Source organism: Coptis chinensis, chromosome 8 (genome assembly GCF_015680905.1).
Source record: "Coptis chinensis isolate HL-2020 chromosome 8, ASM1568090v1, whole genome shotgun sequence".
NCBI lineage: Eukaryota > Viridiplantae > Streptophyta > Magnoliopsida > Ranunculales > Ranunculaceae > Coptis > Coptis chinensis.
The window spans coordinates 79,668,892-79,681,623 of record NC_141463.1 but is presented as its reverse complement, the minus strand read 5'-3'; the positions used below and the strand labels follow the sequence as shown (position 1 = coordinate 79,681,623).

General features: G+C 37.5%; 1 protein-coding gene and 1 long non-coding RNA gene across 2 annotated transcripts; one reads left to right on the top strand and one right to left on the bottom strand.

Moving 5' to 3' along the window:
• LOC147483346 (acyl carrier protein 1, mitochondrial-like) lies at positions 1–3,547 on the bottom strand. Its single transcript, XM_086580996.1, has 2 exons — positions 3,316–3,547; positions 1–430 (listed from the first exon to the last, which is right to left on the bottom strand). The coding sequence occupies exons 1-2, from the start codon at positions 3,496–3,498 to the stop codon at positions 254–256; spliced, it is 360 nt and encodes a 119-aa protein (XP_086437122.1). The 5' UTR covers positions 3,499–3,547; the 3' UTR covers positions 1–253.
• A 6,607-nt stretch (positions 3,548–10,154) lies between these two features.
• On the top strand, positions 10,155–11,562 carry LOC147483345 (uncharacterized). The gene is made up of 4 exons (XR_015205883.1): positions 10,155–10,407; positions 10,495–10,666; positions 10,751–11,170; positions 11,254–11,562. It is a non-coding gene; the product is annotated as an uncharacterized LOC147483345 (long non-coding RNA).
• Positions 11,563–12,732: the final 1,170 nt, after the last annotated feature.

The window sequence follows — 12,732 nt, the reverse complement described above, 5'->3', positions numbered from 1 at the left end:
GAAACCAAATGGAAACAAAATTAAGAAAAAAAAAAATTGCCACAATGTTTACATCATCATGCATGGAAATCTCAAAGACAACTGTCAAAGCAGATTCAAATTATTTCCCGCCTATCTTCAATTATCTAACTGCTACAACCATCCACAGTCAACAAAAAACTAAAAGAAATCCAACCATCATCTTCCAAAAGGAGGAGTTTATAAACCACAACACAGTACGAAACTTGATAAAGAAAATATGCTCTTACTTAAACTAACCAGCCATTGGGTGGTTAGAGATGTATTCAATAGCAAGGGTACAGGAGTCAATCTTGTCGGCCTCTTTGTCCGGAATCTCCAACTTGAATTCCTCTTCGAGAGCCATTACTATCTCAACATTGTCCAAACTATCCAAGCCTAGATCTTTCTGAAAATGGACATCTGTAGTCACCTGCAAGTTAAAGAAGTCATTGTCAATGAAAATGGACAGAGCGCAGATGAGCAGGCAGGATCGGAAATAGGTAGACACTATCATTTGATATTTGAAACCTGCCCCCAGGATAAAGAAATCATGAACTACTGAGTTTAAGAAATATTATGGGAAGATCATTATGTGAAAGGGAGTTGACAAAAATTAGGATTTACAATCAGACATTCTGCAAATAATACACCAGCTTTGCTCCAAACATTGCATGTACCCTTTGGTATTTTGCAAAGTAGAATCATACCAGCATCAGAAATCTATTTATATTAACAAGGAAATTCTTAAAGCTATTTCATGTTGACACATTGAAGTGGATCAGTGGATATACATTTTAACACTTTATACACATTAGGAGAAGTCAAAGACTTTGTGTCTAATAACTAGTCTGTTCCATCAGTTCCATCCTCCAATAATTGGAAGTAAACACTAATGTGGTTAAAAAGAAAACTGGGCTTGGAATCATCTAATGGGCCTCTGCTTATAACAATTCCAGTGGTAGTCCAACACTCTTAGAAATTAGAGTTGATTTTAAAGTGGCCCATATGTCCAGCCCAATTAGCAATTACAGCTGATTTAAAACTGGCCCATGTTTCACTTTAAATAAGCCCATTAACTTGTGTGAAACTATTAAGGAGAGAAACCCGAAAGCAGCAGCCACCTCCTTCACCAAAACAGCTAGAGAATAGAAGAAAGTCAGTGAAGACGAGAAGACAGATCGAAGAAGAAGATAGATCGAAGAAGAAATCACACTTTTTCTTCCTTCTCTTTCTTTCAACTTACTTTAGGTCGAAATTCTTAGGCAGATTCAGTATTTCTTCTCATCCATCTCTATTTTCTTTTAAGATTATGTGGGAACACCCTGTACAGCCATACCGGGCCCGTATCTGTATCGGTATTGTACCCGTGTCACACGGGTACAAGGCATACCGTGCATCATAGCTTTCTTCCTTTTTCTCTCCATTTTAATATTTTCATAACTACTTTAGGATGACCACATCACCTTATTCCAAATTTTGGGATCAGCTCAACAGTCCAAGTAATATTAACAGATGTCTTTGCCAGAGCACTCTCCTATCCATGATCTCTAACTTTTTAAATAAGAATCAAAGAATCTTGAGTCATCAAGGCCTACTACTTATACCACGAAGAGCAGATAAATCATTCTGCTACTCTCAAAGGTCTTCAAAATATAATCATCGAAAGCTGTCCCACTCCACTCCTTGAGATGCCTAACCCACAAAAAAAAATGGTTTTTTATCACGATGACCTCATGCATCTCAAAAAAAAATTCTCAATATGTTGCTTCTTTCTTTATTCTGATGGGGCCAAAAGAAAACCAAACCTCTAAGAGAAAGCCCAATGAGGCCCAAGATGCTATATTCTCTTGTGCAAACCAAATACACGTAAGCACACTTTGTGTCACAAAAGGGTTGTCACAGATCGTGCCAAAAGGGGGGCTAGGTCATCGGTAACAGTAACCCAATCATTTTGGTTTCCTTGACTTCAAAGTTCCAGGACGGATTTCATTTATTATAATCTCCTTGAAGAGACGTCAGTAATTGATACAGATAGCAAATCCCTACTTTACGTCACTAATCCTTGCCATTGCAAGGGCAATAGCATCTATCACCCAATCTTTTAGATTCCTTCAAACCAAAGGTCCCAAAATGGATTGATATTGTTTTTGAATAATTATATTGACGATATGCTATTTCGTACAAAAACTAGAAAACAGAGATGGGTATCCAATGTCAGGAGATTCACCTGACCAAGTTTCCACCAAAGACAGAAGCATGTCACTCCTACAAAATCCAACTCCATTGAAGACCAGCAACACTTACAATACTAATAGCAATAAAGAATTCTGACCTGACCACTCAGCAACCAAGGTTGCTAGACCGAAATCAAGACACTGCAACCCTTCTTCCAAGGGCACTGCCTTTACTTGCCAAAAAACACTCTATGCAGTGTTTAAAAAACGCATAGAGATGCACGCCTAGGGGCCCTTCTTTGGTCGAAAAAAGCCTTGAGGCTACACCCTCAGAGGCAAAATAATTCAAGACCCTTAAAACTACTTATTAGAGTCAATTCTACTTTTTTCCCCTCCCAAAATGAAATGGACTACAAGTTCCGGGTAGAAAAGTCGATTATCTTAAAAACTAGTTCCCATCACCTGGACACACAATTATAACCCCCGATTTTCCGTCCATCTATAGACTTCCTCAGAATTGCTAGATAGAATTATAACATATAAATCCATGTGATGCCTCCCTGTGACGTCTACATCTACAATGCTTTTGATACACAGGTAGTATGCCCATAGACCAGAATGGTCTATTGGTCTCTAAAATTAAATTATCCAAATTGCCCAACTCCACTCCTTGAAATGCCAAACCCACAGAATTACAAATTCTTGATCACAACGATCTCATGCATCTCAACAAAAATTCCACATGTTGCTTGTTTCTTTGTTCTGATGGAGCCAAAAGAAAACCAAATTTCTAAGAGAAATGACAATGAGGACCCAGGTGTCGACTAGCAAAGTCGGTAAAACCTTTGGGTGATGATACTAGAGGTCTGGGGCTCGAACCATGCCAGCATCAAAGAGTTACTGATCTCATTTTGGTATCTTTGACTCCAAAGTTCCAAGACGGATTTTCATTAATTATAATCTCCTAGAAGAGACGTCTAAATAGCAAATCCCTATTTACATCACTAATCCTTGCCATGGAAGAGGCTATAGCATCTATCACCTAATATTTTTATGTGCATTCCAAGCATGGTGAAAAAGTAAACAATGAAGAAACAATTAGCACTACAACTAGATCTGAAATTTAGTTACAGAGACAGACCTGAGATGGGTCAACTTTGGGGAAACTTTTAACAACAGAAAGAACTCTATCAATTACTTCTTCTCTGTCGAGATGATCGTCATGTGATGACATCCAACGGTTCAATCTGCTCTTCGTCACATTCTGTTTTGTTACAGCTGGTAATACTCGAATGTGCCCCAGTATCGCTGCTCTCAACGCCATCCGCACACACTCTTTCTCCTATTTCTCTCTCGTTTGAAACAAATTATTTATGTCATTCCAATATACCGGCATGCCAACATTGTTAAAGTATCGTCCCGGGTCACGATATTTATGATGTTACCAGCTAGACCACTTTCGAGTCCTAAGAGTAAGTCCAATGGGAGGGCTGCTAAAAGGTGCCACATAGGCCTTTTAGCAGGCCCAGCCATATTTAGCAGCCCAAAACAAAAAAAACTATTCTAATCACACATTTTAGCACGTGTTAAATTCGGGAGACAGACGACAGAGACTCTGCCATCTGTATAGGGCAGTTACTAAAAACGCGAATTTTTTTCTCTTTTCCACTCTTCCACTCCTCTACCACTCAAACAAATCCTCACTCCTCTACTCAAACAAATCTCTCTCTTTCTCACTCACTCGGCCTCCTCACTCAAAGGTAATATTAAAATGACAATTTTCATTCTTGAATTGTTAATTATTTATTGAATGTTTGAATTGAATTGTTAAGTGTTTATTGAATGCTTGAATGTTAGAATGTTGAATGTTAAATTGGAATTGATGTTAGAATGGTTGAATGTTGAATTGGAATTGATGTTAGAATGGATGTTAGAATGTTAGAATGTTGAATTGGAATTGATGTTAGAATGTTAGTTTGAAATGGTTTGAAATTATGTGTGATTGGAATTGATATTAAAATGTTAGAAGTGTTGTTTGAATTGAAGTTAAGAGGATATTGTTGATTAAATTGCAGGTGCCATGCAAAATGAGTAACAAGGGTAAACGATTTTTCGGTCGAAAATCAGTTACTAGATTGACAAATGAGTCGACGTCAACACTAAACGCCGATGAGAATGAAAACGAAGGCTATAATTTGGAAAACCCTCCAGTAATTGAATTTCCGGACCCAGTCGATCTACTAACACATGTTACATTGGTTAGAAACCCAGAAACTCACATCTCTCATCGTGTAAATATGGTAAGCATTTGATCGTTAAATTTGATTTCTTTAACATCATAATTTGTATTTACTTTAATTTTAATGAGTAAATATTTTGAATAAATGTTTAGGGAGGGAGGGGGGAGATGAAATTACAATGTTGTTGGGCATCCGTGAACAATTGGTGGAAGATAATGATTGCCAAAGGAGATTGTTTTGAAGGCATAAGAAATGAAATTTTACAATCTCCGTTTGGGTTATTGTTTCGATGTGGTTATCAAAACGCCGACCTTGGTTTGATATACGCTTTGATCGAGCGGTGGTGAGACACAACTTACACTTTCCACTTTCCACAAGGCAAGATAGGCATCACTCCAATGGATGTTACTATGCTCACGGGAATGAGTGTAGGAAGGGGAAAGACCATTATATTTAGAGAAGGTCGGTTCGTGACTTTTGATTATGCCCAACTAAAATGGCCGAATATAAGGCCGGAGCATTGGGCTAAAGGTGGTATCAAACCTTCCTTTTTTGTGAATGAGTTCATGGAGAAGACGAAAGAGAGTGACGAAGGTTGGTGCCCGACGGGTAATGATCGGGAGAGATATTTGAGAGCATTCTATTTTTAGTTAATCACGCAGTGTTTCTTCCCCACGGGTGATAGTTCATTGAGATTAGGTTGGATAGAGTGTTTGGTTTGGTTAGATTACATGCATCAGTATGATTGGGGTGGTGCTATGTTTGGACCTTTGATTTACGTATTGGATCAAGCGTGCCGAGTCACAGCTAATGTTGCGGATGGTCAATGTGGTGGCTTCACCCCTCTTTTACAAGTAAGTTTTAAATTTTTAGTATTATAACTTTATGATAATATTATAATTTTTAAATTTCGAACAAGTTTGATTTTGATATTTGTTTTTATAATAGTATTGGTGGCATGAGTACGTACCTACCATGGCTCCTCTTCTGAGACCGAACATGGACTATAATATCGTCCCACAGATTAGAGCATGGATGAATGAATTTAAAGATCGCTGAAGTGGTCAAGGACCTACAACATTCACTTAGATTGTAACCAACTCGAGACTAGGTTGACATTGGCGATACAGTGGACACCATGGTTTCATACTCGATATATGCAATTAAATGTTGATGATGTGGAGGGAGATACCATGGATGATGTTTGGTTACGTGAGGCAATTCACCATGTATGTCGTTCGTATAATCTTACAATGCGCCGAATCATCTTTGAGTTTGGAGATATCATCGTGTGGTACCTGGGCGATAGGTGTTGGCACCAAATCGTTGGAACACCTTTCATCCCAAAATGAGCCAGTCAGTGGAGGTCCTATCTTAGAATGCATTAAGACTTGTGGCCACACGCTTCTCTATATTTAGATGTGAATGGTGACTATGATAGCTACTGGGATCGCGTCTCAAGTGGTCCTATATTACCTGCTAACATGTATAGAGCTGCTAACATGAACTTTGTGGGATATAAGGCTATTAGAAGTGATTTGCATCCCACACCCTGTTGAGCCCTACTCTTCATCTCAAGGTCCTTACGAGGCTCTTGTTCCAACTCCTTCTGATCCGGATAACCCATGGAGCTATGGCATAGTTACATCTCAAGGAATGCATGTCGCCATACCTATACCTCATGTTGATCAAAGTTATCTTCCGAACCTTGTCCCGGATTTTGACACTGTAGATGAGGTTAGTATTTGGTTTATATTTTGAAACTTGAATTATATTTGGTTTATAGTGATGATTTTTCTTAAAGTTTTTGATTTTTTTGTAGGCAACACTTAGAGCTGATGTGCCGAAATCACAACTAATGATGCATGGGATATGCGATTTGGTTATGACTACGACCGACGAATACTATCATTATTTGGTGGCCGAGCGAGAAGAGAAGCAAAAGTCACATGATAGAGTCGCAGAGTTAGAAGCGCAGATTCTAGAAATGACATTGCGAGAATCACGGCGAAGGAGTAAATCAAAGAAGAGGCAACCTGGCGAGGGTTCGAGTCGAAATTAGTTTTTTTTTTTTTTTTTAATGTTTGTATTGATTGATGTTTGTATGGATTATATTTAATGAATGAATTGAATTATGTTTGTTTAATGAATGAATTTTGGTTATTTAAATGGATGTGTGGATTGTTGAGTTGTGAAATGAATGATAATGGATTGTGGAGTGAGTGGAATAGAATGAATGGAGTGGAATGGATATGAATTTGTATATGAAAAGAAGAACAAAATTTCTCAGTTTTTGCGTTTGCCAAGTACAGACGGCAGAGTGTCTGCTGTCCCGTCCATTTAATTAAAACAGGAGATAGACGACATAATTTCTGTCGTCTGTACATAAATAACCAACAGACAGCAAAAACTATGTCGTCCGTATCCCAGAACTTATTATGGCAGCTGCTAGCAAAGGTCTTAACTTTGGCTGAGTTTTTGACTCCTTCCAAATTTAAGGCCCTTTTAGCAGCCCCATTGGAATGACATTTTTGTGGTTGGGGTGCTATATTTGACTTTAGCATCCCATATAGCCCCCCATTAGACTTGGTCTAAGTGAACCATCAATGTCGGGGGGTAGGGGGCTGTATACCATACACATGTATACTTAACTAGATTTCATACCCTTTTTCAATGAAATGATTTTTTTTTTGCTAAACATTTTGAATTTACTTAAAAGGGAAGGGATATGCCCACTCCCAGGCCACTCCATTTCATAGCCACCAATATCCCAAGATCATCTCGAAATCTTACTATGGAAATTAAAACAAAAGTAAATAAAGAAAAAATAAAAGAAACCCTTCATCTCGCCCAACAGCAGCAAAAAGCAAAACAAAATTCAACACCAGCAAAACGAAATTTAACACTGGCAAAAAGCAAAATCAAATGAAAACAAAACAACAAAATAAAACAAAACATAATTAAAACAAAAAGAAACCCTTTGTCTCTACCAACCCTAGCAAAAACGAAAACAAGTTTGACAAACATAACCACTCCAAATTCAAATTCTCAAACCAAACCAAATTCTCTACTCACGAAATAGAGTTCAAGCTACATTGTTGTCTTCAGGCTTCCGACAAGTAAAAAAATTCGGTTTCTGCAAGCTGCATTGTTGTTGTTTTTTTGCATTGCTCTAGTTTTTGTTGTTTTGATTATGTAAATGTATTAAATTCAGACCCATTCATTAATAAAGTTATTATTGTTTGGAGAGTGTTGAAATTGGGACTTGGACCGGGAGCTTATTACAAATTGAATTGGTGTTTGGATGGGAGGAAATTGTATATGATTGATTGTATTAGTATTTGATTTGTTTAAGCTATTGAAAAATATGTCAGAACTGAAAATGGCCTACAGTGGCCTATCAGTGTACTGAAAATGGCCAGCTGAGTACTTGAATAAACTCCCAGTACACTGATAGGCCACTGCAGGCCCTTTTCAATTCAGTTCAGTTCAGTTCATTGGGGTTTTAATAGTTATTGCTATTAGTTTTGGGTTTAGTCTTTTGAAATTTGGATATTTTTTTTGCTAGTAGTTCTTCTGTTTGATTCAGGCTCTAGTTGATTTGTTTTGTGCTCATCCATTTATCAGGTAATTTTGTCTTATGTTTTTTTCTTTAATCTTTACCCCATATTTAATTGTTATTTTGGTGATGCAAACTTCGTTTTAGAAAGTGGGTGTATGGTATTGCTAGTTTAGTTATTTCGGTGATGCAAATTTGGTTTTAGGAAGTGGGTGTATGACATTGCTAGTTTAACTGAAAACTAATTGTATATGGGTTATTTAGTGTCAATGTTGTCCATAAATTATTTTTTGTCAATTGTATATGGGTTATTTACTGTCAATGTTGTCTATAAATTTTGAAGTCTGTCTAAGTATTAGGTGTGAAATTTGTCTGTTATGTATTTTTTGTTTTGATTTAGTATGAAGGTATTGAAAACAATTATAAAGTTACACTGAGGTACTTGATATCCATGCATGTTATCTATATTGAAATGGGAGCCCTTGAAATGGGATTATTATGATTACACTATCTATTGTGAATTTGGTTCAGTGTGTGCATTGTCATGACTTGATTTTCGTTGGTGGTTATATTGCATTGTCATGACTAAGTTTGCGAATGAAAAATGAGGTTTCCTTGTGTTATATAGTCAGTTCCTTTTGCCAAAGACGATCAATCCTATTTTTGGTTTTGGGTTTTTTATTAATTGAATTAGTAGTAGAATATACATATCACAGGGAAACTCAGAAAAGAACTGTTGAATTCATACAAAGAAGGAATTGTTGTCATTTTCCTAAGACGACAACTACTTTTTAAATTACCTTGTTACTAATATTTGTTTATTACTATTTTTTGTAGTAATAATGGCTCTTCGATCAAAGAATGTGAAGAGTGTAGTGAAAACCATCTACACAGGTGCTAAGAAATTGCTTAGTGGCGGCAGTAGTAGTTCGGGTCGTGCTGACCTGCCTGAGAAAAAAAGAGGAAGGGAAACGTTGGTATCCACCCGTAGAGGGGATCGAGAAGCCACCGATCCGAGTAATGTAGTAGGTGTAGGTGATTTAGAGGTAGTAGAAAAAAATAAAAGAAGAAGGAAGAAAGAAATAAGGGCTCCTATTGTAGATGAGGACGTAGATTTAGATTTAGATTTAGATAAGGATATAGATGAGGATGAGGATGAGGATGTCGATGTCGATGTCGATGTAGTTCTTCCTTAGAGTTTAGATGGTGGTGATAGTGAAGAGGAGGATGAGGAAGGGGAAGGGGAAGAGGAGGATGTTGATGGTGATGAGGAAGAGGAAGAGGAAGCGGAAGGGGAAGGGGAAGAGGAGGATGGTGAAGAGTTTGGTGATGACGATGAGGAGGGGGATGAAAAGGATGACGATTTGGAGGAGGTTGACTACGATTTGTAAGAGGATGACAATAAGGAAGATGATGAGGAGGAGGAGGAGGAAGCGGTGGAGGAAACAATGGATGCACCGGTGGTACGTCCTGTTCAAACTTTTGTGAGAAAATCAAAGAAAGACAAAGAGTACCAACTAGGCACATATGGTGGTGGCCTGACTAGAGTGCAAGAACGTGTCAAGCACTAGCTTTTGTATGACTATGTTGTGCACATTGCTCGCGATGCTTGGGAGGGGCAGGTAATATTAATATTAATTAGTACTTCAATTTTTTTTTTTTTAACGAAATTAAATCTTCTCCTCATTGACTCTTTGTTGTCTTTATTGTTTTAGGAGCACGGAGTTTTGAAGTGTGGTCAGCACCTAACCAAGTTAACTCAATGGAATCTGAGTCGTCAATTTAAAACTATCCTAGATTTGAAAACGAGCTCAGAAGGACGGGTTTGTATGATCTCGTGATGGGAGTATACGAGTATCAGGATTCAGTGTTGGTCTCTACGTTTGTGGAGAGGTGGCATCCGGAGACCAACACATTTCATATGCTGTTTGGGGAGATGACTATCATTTGGGATGATGTCTTCCAACTCCTAGGAGTCTCGATAAAAGGAAGAGTCGTGCAAGGGAACATTGATATGAAGTTGGAACAAACTCAGAACATTCTTAACTGCACTCTTAATATATCGTTGGGAGCGATTAAAGAGGAGTTGGAAGCCAGCCACTTCATATCAAAAGTAAAGTTACAATTCCTGAAGCATCACATGGTCGGGAAGGTGCATGATACTGTGATTAAACTAAATGGGGGTATGAAGAAGGCATCGACTTTGATAGAGGTACAGCGTGCTGTCAGAGGTTATTTATTATTCTTCTTTGGATGAACTCTCTTCCCCGACAAGTCTGGGACTGCAGTGCCTGTTTGTTACTTGAGGTTGTTGTTGAAGTTTAGCGAGATCAATGAGTATGTGTGGGGTACAACAATACTTGCATACTTGCACCGTGGCCTTGGGGCTGCCACAGGTGGCAAAGTGAAAGGCATTTCAGGCTATTTCACTCAGGTAAATATTTAGTATTTTAATTAATATGTTAACCTTTTATCTCCTCTATCTTATTAGTATTTTAATTGTGTGTGTATATAAATCTAGACGTGGATCTACAAGTACTTCCCATGCTTCAGGCCAATCCCAAACCTGGAGTATGAGTTGACCCAGCCTCTAGCGATGTCGTAGGCACTCAATTGCCGCTCCGCACTATGTTAACACAAAACATGCATTGCAGTGTTTTCGAAAATTTCTTGATGAGACAACTTGTTTGATGGTAAGTATATGAGCTTGTTTAATATTTTATTGATTAATTGATAGTTGGAGTATGTGATTACTGATTTATTTTCTCATATAACAGGTTGAATGGTGGCCCTACAACAATGTTAGAGCTTTACGCCCGGTGGATGATATTGTTTATTTTGAGGGCTTTATATGCTATTTTGGTGTCGTAGAGCTTTATGCTGCTTGTAGGGCGGTCCGTCAGTTGGGTCACCTGCAGCTTATACCCGCCAATCCTCCACAGCCAAATGTCGCGATGAGAACTACCAACGGATGCAGGTACGAGGTCAAATGGAATCTTGCTTCGACATATTGGACCACCTGGGAGAATCATGTGATCCAACCCCAAAATCGAGGACCCCCGGCAAGTTAACTATGGGAGTGTGAGTTTGGCTACATGGAATGGTATGAAATGAATACTTACATTCGAATAATAAATCCTCAGCTTCATATTCATTTCTCCTTGCAGACATTTCCTAGTTCCCTAGGAACTCCACTGGTGAGTTTTGTGCTTTTAGAATTGTAGTTCCGCTCTTTTAAAACTATATATGTTAAATTAGGTTTGCATTTATTTTTATAAAGCAACATTCTCGACGAAACTACTCTCATGCTTGAGAAATGTCTGTAATTGGGTGGGCCTGCGATTCCTGAGGAAGCAAGGAGATTGTTCCACGAAGCGGAAAACTTAAGCCGTTGCAAGTTTATTGGTGGGCGTTACAGTCATGATCGTGTCTAAAGTTGGAGCTTTGAAGTTGGATTAGGGTTTTGTATATAGATTAGGGTTTGGTTGGATTAGGGTTTGGTTAGGGATTAGGGTTTGAAGTTGGATTAGGGTTTGGTTGGATTAGGGTTTGAAGTTGGAATTTGAAGTTTAAATTTATATGTTTGAAGTTATTTTATATGAATTTTGAATTTGAATATGAAAATGTGCGTTTGAATTTGAAGTTGAATTTGAATATGAATTTGAACGTGAATTTGAGTTTGAGTTGGAATATGGTTTGATGTATATGAATATGATTTGATTTTGAACGTGAATTTGAGTTTAAATTTGAATATGGTTGTATGTATATGAAGTTGAAGTTGAAGTTATGTGCGTATATGAATTTGGTTTGGATATGAAATGAACTAAATCAAATAGTAAATTTGCTTTGATTTTGGTCCAAATGACCCACCCAGGTCGTACATCACCATAGAAAACTATCCCCACATACCGTTCATAGACAAAACTGGCCTTAACGACCTCTGCAGATCATTGGCCTATAGAGCCAAACGATTTGATGGGGTCGTTTAGGTCTACATTGAAGCGGTCTGAAGAGGTCGTTTATAGTGATTCCTAGCGGTCTGGCAAGATCGTTTAGAGTAATTTTGAGCGGTCTGACAAGATCGTTTAGAGTGAAATTCAAATTCCGCGTCAAATTCATATTCAACGTCAAATTCATATTCAAATGTCAAATTCAAATTCAACATCAAATTCATATTCAAATTCAACGTTAAATTCATATTCAAACGTCAAATTCATATTCAAATGTCAAATTCAAATTCAACGTCAAATTCAAATTCAAATTGAACGTCAAATTCAAATTCAACATCAAATTCATATTCAATGTCAAATTTATATTCAAATGTGAAATTCAAATTCAAATTCAAACGTCAAATTCAAATTGAACGTCAAATTCAAATTCAACGACAAATTCATATTCAACGTCAAATTCATATTCAAACGTCAAATTCAAATTCAAACGTCAAATTCATAACGAAACCCTAATCTATATACAAAACCCTAATCCCTAATCCCTAACCAAACCTTAATCTATATACAAAACCCTATTGGTTAGTGAGTTTAGGGTTCAACAACCAATCAAGATTGCAAAATTGTCAAAATTGAGCTGGTGTCAGCTTTTGTCAAAAATGAGCTGGTGTCACCTTCTGTCAAAAATGAGCTAATAAAACCTTTTGTATACACCTAATTAAACCAAAACCATCAAGCCAATGCCCACACCAATGGAATTTTCTATAGAACTTACAGATCAAAACATGCATAAAGCAACATTAGATAACAAT

Excerpts from the sequence above, each read along its gene's own strand:
- LOC147483346 (XM_086580996.1), bottom strand. The coding sequence starts at position 3,498 with ATGGCGTTGAGAGCAGCGATACTGGGGCACATTCGAGTATTACCAGCT. Across the intron at positions 431-3,315 it reads CCAAAGTTGACCCATCTCAG|GTGACTACAGATGTCCATTT; the intron begins GTCTGTCTCTGT and ends TTTAACTTGCAG.